This window comes from Nanorana parkeri, unplaced genomic scaffold (assembly GCF_000935625.1).
Source record: "Nanorana parkeri isolate BGI_ZX_2015 unplaced genomic scaffold, ASM93562v1 scaffold1337, whole genome shotgun sequence".
In the NCBI taxonomy this organism is placed as follows: domain Eukaryota; kingdom Metazoa; phylum Chordata; class Amphibia; order Anura; family Dicroglossidae; genus Nanorana; species Nanorana parkeri.
In genome coordinates, this window is record NW_017307605.1 from 310,025 (window position 1) to 317,881 (window position 7,857).

The 7,857-nt window shown below is 39.7% G+C and overlaps 1 protein-coding gene across 1 annotated transcript in view; it reads right to left on the reverse strand.

Annotated features, from left to right (window-relative positions):
• Positions 1-2,569: 2,569 nt before the first annotated feature.
• LOC108797797 (cytochrome P450 2G1-like) overlaps positions 2,570-7,857 on the reverse strand; it is a 21,395-nt gene continuing 16,107 nt past the window's right edge. The window contains exons 7-9 of the mRNA XM_018569455.1: positions 6,232-6,419; positions 4,047-4,188; positions 2,570-2,806 (exon numbers count right to left, since the gene is read on the reverse strand). Coding sequence (XP_018424957.1) covers positions 2,625-2,806; positions 4,047-4,188; positions 6,232-6,419 — 512 coding nt within the window. The 3' untranslated portion in view covers positions 2,570-2,624. The remainder of the gene's footprint in view (positions 2,807-4,046; positions 4,189-6,231; positions 6,420-7,857) is intronic.

A 7,857-nucleotide genomic window follows, 5' to 3' on the forward strand; every position in this document is an offset into this window, starting at 1 on the left:
TGATATAACAATTTTGCCTATAGTACAAGTAATTTCATAGCAAACCCTTGTTGTAAATGAAAAGAAAGGATTTAAAAAGGACACCAAGCTCATATCAAATATCAACAACCATTTATTGTGATCTCTTTAAACCCTTAATCCTAATCCGTATTAAATATGCCCGTGTCATGCACTGAAACTTGAGACAAAGTTTGCTGTTTGTTTTGTTGGCTATCCCAGACCGGGTGTGATTGCGTGAGACAAATTTTTGTAAGTTGTTGAGAAGTATAACCCTATGTATTTTGCTCTCATTTACTGTGTTGTTGTGCTGCAAGTATGTCTTAAAAGCTACACGATGTGCCTTTAAGATGCAACCTGCCCTGTGCATAAAATCTGCAGATAACTGAGAGGTCAGCCTGTTTTTCCAATGACCCAAACCTTTCCATCCTGCTGCCATTTTTCAGTCAATAACTTAACTCCATAAAATCTCAATTCCTTACAAAATATTTTTTGAAATATGCCATCTTCCCATGTCTTTGTTGATGATAGGGGAGAACAAATCTGCCTGGATTTGGTTTGTAAACAGTTTTGTGAATCTTGCTTGAAATTTGAATTTTGCAAACATGGCAAAATCCATTAATGTGTATAGTGAGTAGATCTTAATGTTCAATTCTGGCTATTTGTAGGGTTAAAATCATACCATTCTAAAATAAAAGGCACGGGAAGCTGGGTTGCCATGGAGGACATGTACCAATGCCAAAATGTAAAAAACAAATGAAATAAAATATAAGAAAATAAAATACAGTATCTCGTTCTATACAGAACTGCCAGTTCTTCCTAACAGCTTCAAAACATGCCAACAATATGGCTGCTGTGAGCCGACCCTTTTATAGAAAGTGGACTGGATTATGCATTTCTTCAAAGTATTGACTCATATGACTCAGGTAATCAGGGAAAAGGCTATACACTGAATTAAAGATATGTTCAAGGTTCACAACTTAAAGGAGCATCTCCCTTTGGCTGCACACAATCTTCAGTCACCTGGTATACTTCTAATCAACTGTACTTTACGTAGGAAATAGGAACCATGGCTGTCATTGTTGTATTGTGGTTCGACCCTTTCTGCTCTTCACATCCCTCTTTTGGTTGAAAAGTGTAAAGGGTTTTGTTAGCCAGTAGGAAGACAGGAAGAGATGAAAAATAGAACGATCATAAGATCTGTGGTCCCATTTTCTTGTGCTAAAGCATTGCCGATTTTGGGGAATTATTCAATTAAATTTAAATTGGAATAAGCCACCAGGAGGTAAAATGTTCTCCAGTCCTCCAGATAGATAACACACAGTGATAAGGTCACTGGATTGTTTATTAGGCTGTTTAAACCACAACATTGCATAAAATATTTATAATATATATATAGGCCATAACTCTTTTAACCAAAATGTAAGTCCTCTTGTTAAGGTGTTCACCTTCTTACAGTGTAACAGTTAGATACAATTATTTAAAGATGAAATAAAAAAGACTTTTGCTCAGACATTTAAAGTTTGATTGAGTTCATTTTGTACTGTGTTCTGTGCTGAACAAATAGTTGTGATTAACAGTGATACAGGATATGTCAGCAGGAAAAAGTGAGAACCCTCTTTCATTTGTTAGTAAAAAAAAAAAAATGAAAGCCCCAGGTGAGCAGTTAAATATACAGTTGAAATACATATTTAGGTATAGTTTTAACAAAAATCCCAAGCACTCGTTCCAACTACTCAGCACAAAAGAACCCACATAACTAAAAAGTGTTTCTAACATTAAGGGCTCATCTACACTTGTGTATTGCGGCAACAAGTGGACTACAGAATATCGCCCCTTCTGATCTCCATAACATAAGTAAGAGGTTCTGTATTTCAGCATGGAGAACCTTGGAAGGGCTGATAACACTGCTTGGGAGATCGGTGCAGCAGAGATAATGTGCTGTCAGCTTTCTTCCCACAGATACCGAGTCACTGTGTGTGAGCAACTAGCTCTAGCTAAAAAGGATGGTCACAGCAGTTGCCTAATTACGCCCAAAATTGGTACCTAATAAACACCTTTTTTATTATTATTTTGCTAGAGTAGGCTGCTGTGAACTTTCAAAACCGTTTGCATATTTTCAGCTATCTGCTTGGACAGCCCTGAGAATGGGGGATTCTATTTCCTAGAAATGTGAGCTATTTCAATAAAAGGTTTAAAGACTCATCTGTCTTCTGTATGTGTTTTTTTGGCAGCCAGGTTATGTATCTTGGGGTAGGACAATAATTTTTCTTCTTCGCTGAGCTACATTCAAAGCATCCAGTGCTGACTTTGGCCATACCAGGTAAGCCAAATCCCTCTATTATTCACCATTTAGCCCAAGGCTTGTTAATAGAAGAAAATTGGGTGGGCTCTGAAGTACTTAAAGAAGAACTGGAAATTGATCTGGGTGTTTCCTCTAAGACATGCATGTGCAGTATGAATGCAGTTCAGTTGTATAGATCATACTGAGTATTAAGTTGCATATACAATTCGTATGACATAAAATACAAGGAGTCCATAACAACAACAATTGCAACATTATCTGTCAATCTCCAGTGGCTTGTATAATGACTCTGTCCATATGAAAGTTCTCAATGCGTGTTCGATTAACGAGGGACAAACAAGAGTTTATAAGTTATTGGAATGTTGGAGAATCCGGTCATCTTTGGACTGATGTCAGCGTCAGTAAATTTCATCTTTGAGGTCAGCTTGAAGTTTTGCAATATGGTGGTGAAAAACAGGAAGAGCTCCATCTTAGCCAGCCCCTCCCCGGCACAGATCCGTTTACCTGGTTAAATGAAAACAGCAAAACTTCAACACTGCTGATCATTTAAATTAGATCAACTTTATTCTAGTCTGCAGATACTGACAAACTTTTAGCAGTTCTGTGTGCAGGCATAAAGGTTTTTTCATAACTGTCTGTACTGCTGTTGACGAAATGTCCCATCATCCCCTGTCCCTGGTGGCACCAGTCATCAGGACAGGAGACAAGGGGAATTCTCCCCAGTGGAGATAAAGACAGCAATGAAATAACAACCATTTTCCCAAAACTAAAATTAAACTTCTGAGGACAGGAACATGGAAGCTACCACTGATCACTTTGGCTCCAAGAATATCATATTGATCCCTGTTTTATGGCCTAGTAAATTACTGACCTGGAACAAGTGTCCAGATGGTAAAGTTTAAAAAGATTGCCTTACCTTGCATATTTTTTTTAGGCTAGTGACTTAAGCAATAGAGAAGCATAATGATTTAGCAGTATGAACTGTCTTAAAACATGTCAGTAATGTCAATGCCTATGTTTCTACCCTTACATGTTTAATTTGAAGCCAACCAGTTGTCTAAAAGATGTGAAAAAAATACATCTGAAATTGTAAGTAAAAAAAATGTAAGAAATCAGATCCCTAAGACTTTGCTTTTGTCTTCCAGATGCATCTTGGGAGGTTGGTGTCATAAGATGTCCCACAGTGGCTAGACAAATTAGAGGGAGGCAGCCCGATACAACAGTCTCCATCATGCATCCGGAGGATCACAGCAACCAATAATTTCTTATTTATCTTCACAGTGTGAGATTGTTTTGCAGTATGTCTCATACTACAAGAAATAAGTGATGACTCCAGGACTGGAAGGTGCAGAGACCATTAAAATCCCTTCAGGAAACTCTGACAGAAAATCTCCCCAATAGGGGCCCCAAAAACCTGCTGCTGTAACTGCTTAAAACTGTTGTTAGGAGTTAGGGCTTTATCCTTTATTGTTATAGTCTATTTAAAACTACTCATCCATCCAGACTGGCCATTCTCCGGGGTGACAACGATTTCACTGCATAACAAACAGATTTGCCAACCTATTACAGGTTGTGGAAAAATATAAAATAACAACCTATCTCTATAAGTTGAACTCGATGGACATGTGTCTTTTTTCAACCTGACTATGTAACTATGTAACAGATCTATTGGCAGAATGAACAGGTAATAAAACTTTTAATGATCATTGGTATGTCTATACAGATCTATATCAAAACTGTATACCTGTGGAAAATGGAATGAAGGCATCATGTTTCTTGAAGCTACCATTCTCATCCAGGAAATGCCCAGGGTTGAACTTACATGGAGTCTCAAAATGGCTGGGATCTCTTAGAGCACAGTAGAGCAATGGATATACATCAGTACCCTGTTTAAATGATAAAGAAAGAGCTCTATGTAAGTCAATGCTAAGAAAATTTGATTTGTTTGCTAAACTGCGAGTGTGCCAGAGGGGGGGCAAGTGCTAGGAGAGGGGGCTAGGAAGAAATTGCATCAGAAAGATGGACTGATGGGGGTGTGAAATGAAAGAGAATCTGATGGGGTGTGGTTAAAGATATTGACATATACTTGGTTGTCTACAATTTATAGTGACTCTATTGCTGAAATTTTAAGATAAAGATAAGATACTTTATACTTCACTGTCCTGGCACCAGTTTATATGAACTTTGCTCTGCTTCTGATCCAAGTCGCCTGAAGAATCATTACTTTCGACACACTTTCAGGTATATCGGATTCCTGTATCTTGCCTTGACAGCCTTTTTTTCTCCCCCTAGCTGCTATGTCACTGGCGTGCCATCCCCCCGTTGGAGTTCTGCTGGTTAATTACAGGCAGTGCTGCATCCAGCTTTTGACAGGTAGTTAGGTTACACAGCAGAGGGCTGTCACAGCATCTACTCTATGTTAGAGGCGTGAGCTGTGTGGATGGTTGGGACCAATGGCAAAGCGCCATTGGTCCAAGCTGTCCAATCAAAAAGAGAAAAAAAAACCCCACTGAGACCATCGATCTCAATGCCTCAGCAGTGATGAGCAAGTGAGGGACAGCCAGGCTCCTCCCTCTCTCCTCCCTCCGTTCACACTGAAAGAAGCTGTAATATGTTCGTCATATAGCGTCTCACCTGGGGCGCAGCGTATAGATCCCCATGTCGACAATCACAGCTTGCGCTCCAGAGTGGAACCCAACGTGCAGAGCGGCCGTCACTCGGCTCCGCCCACCACACCAACTGAACCGTTAAATGCGGAAGAGGAGCTAAGTGGAGTGTGCGCCCTGCTAGCTCCATTCACCTCAAGCTACAAACCTGGGGACATTGGGACTTCTCTCCCTTCCGCTCCAACGGACTCAGACACCGCTGACCCAGCCTGGGTTCATCTAACCCAAGTATCAGGAGACTTTGCATCTAGCTGTTATCACCAAATACAATACAAGCCTGTGGACTAATACTTACCTGATTGCTACTTGATACCTGCATAGCCATTTCTGATATGCTTCTGTGAACTGCTGGTTAATTAACTCTACTTGACACCTGCATAGCCATTGCTGAAATGCTTCTATGAACTGCTGATTGATTAACCCAACATGTTACCTGCATAGCCATTGCTGATATGCTTCTGTGGACTGCTGGTTAATTAACTCTACTTGATACCTGCATAGCCATTGCCGAAATGCTTCTATGAACTGCTGACTGATTAACCCTACATGATACCTGCATAGCCATTGCTGATTTGCTTCTATGAACTGCTGATTAGTTGGAACTCCATCCTTTACTTGAAGTAACATCAATTGCATATTCGTCCATGAATGGCTACATGCTTTAGTTCTTTAACAGCTATAGCCGTTACTCTCCTGTACTCACTCTCACCTGTACAGTCGTGCTATTCCTGCAATCCCACAGCCGTCCACTAGGGGTTGGGCTGCTCTAGATTAGTTAAACATTCCCCATTAAATAGGGATAAGGTGTATGATGTTAGTAATTCCTAACTCTCCGTAATTAAGTCTGAGAGAGCCACCTGGAATTCATACTGAATAACCTATAGAACCAAACCTTAATTACCTAGGTGTCTAATCCGTTAATGTTATATAACGCCGCAGTTGAGATCCTGACCATTGAACTAGGAGCGTTACAGAAGTGAAGGTACCACACGTCACTGCTGCAAATACATTTGATAAGGTAAATGCAATGTACATAACAGACTAGGAGAGGATTGATTTTTTGGCAGCAAAACTTACCCATTAGATTAATTGCACAATTCATAAAAAAAAATTATTGTTTAAATGTCTTGTTTTATGATTTGCAGACCTCAGATTTCCTACTATTTCTCCAGCCCTTCATTAAATTCTAACCTCCTGAAAAAATTATATATGTAAATGTTAAATAAAAATAAAAATAAAAATAAAAAAAACAACTGAAGTTACCATCGGAATGTTGTAGCCGTTAATTTTCATATCTCGTACTGGAGCATGTGGAAGATTAAGTGGTAGAACGTCACTGAACCTTTGGATCTCATGAATTACGGCATCCATGTAAGGCATCTTGCTGCGGTCCTCAATGTTAGGTCCTCGGTTCACTCCAATGACTTTATCAATTTCTTGATGCAGTTTGTCTATAAGCAAAGACACGTAGTAAGCGTGATATCTTCTTAGAAATGTTTTGCATGTTTCTAGCTTAATTTGCATGCTTGCCTTTAACAGATACATTTGTCAATTCTTCCATGGGGACTGGGTCTACAAATAGGAAAAGCTTCACAGTGATACCTTGCTCCTCCGCTATTACATATGCTGGCTTACAGCTGTACAGTGCTACAAAATGGATGGTAAAGGCCACAGAACAGCTGCAGAATACATGCTGACAGTGCTGTATCTTTACAATCGATTTGTTTACCTCTCTTTGAAATATATAATGGCCTTCATCTGTGGCCAGGGTCACTCCTCACTAACCTACACCCCCTCCAGCTAATCTCCTAATTATATTTTAAAAAATGATCTAAATGCTCCAAATACTTCTCTGAATCTGCAGTCACATGATGCACCAGTTTCTTTCTTCTTCAATGCAGAATGGAAGGGTCATTCTTTAAGTGATGTGGGCACTTTCTTATTAGGTCTATTGGCATGTTCCTCACATGGTCCTAAAGGACATCAGGAGTAGGCCTGCATTGAAGCAGTGGATTAAAGGTGGGTGTTAGGAGGAATCGGGTGGGTTTTCATTTTGGCCAGATGTAGTCTTTAACAACTATGGAAACGTTAGTGTCATCTTATAATAAGTTTGTTTAAGAAAATTATAAACATTTGCTCCATGTATTTGAAGGAATATAGTAATTTTGCTAGTGTTTTTTTTTTTTACTGTTGTAATTCCGTACCCAGCAGTGGGCTATAGTCAGGCTAACTGTCTGTCTCAGGAGCAATCTCTAAGCATAGAATGTATTTCCTTTGCCACATGCTATTTGAGCATGTTCCAGCAGGGTGTGCTAGAGAGGAAGAGGTCTGTGTTATGGATGTTTGATTGCCTAGCCAGTTAGCAGGCTTGGGGGGGGCTTGGTAGTCCATGCTTCTTTGCGTCTACTACTATATAGTTACATAGTATTTGAGGTTGAATAAAGACATTAGTCCATCAAGTCCAACCTATTAGGATCTCATTCTAGGAGTACCCGTACCCCTGTATATTACGGTCCCTTAAGAAATCGTCCAAAAGTTTCTTGAACAATTCCCCATTATTTGCTGAAATCACCGCCTGTGGCAGTGAGTTCCAGACCCTAACTGATCTTACTGTGAAGAACCCCTTTCGCCCCTTGTGCTGGAATTTTTTTTCCACCAATTTTAGGTGATGGCCTCTAGTTTTTGTAACGGAGTTAATTTTAAACAGTTTATCGCTAATGTTGCTACCACCATTAAACATTTTGTACATGGAAATCATATCCCCCCTTAATCTCCTCACCTCTAATGTGAACATGTTTAAATTTAGTAGCCTCGTCTCGTAGCTCTGGTCCTCCATACCCCTAATTAGTTTGGTTGCCCTTCGCTGGACTTTTTCCAACTCAAGGACAT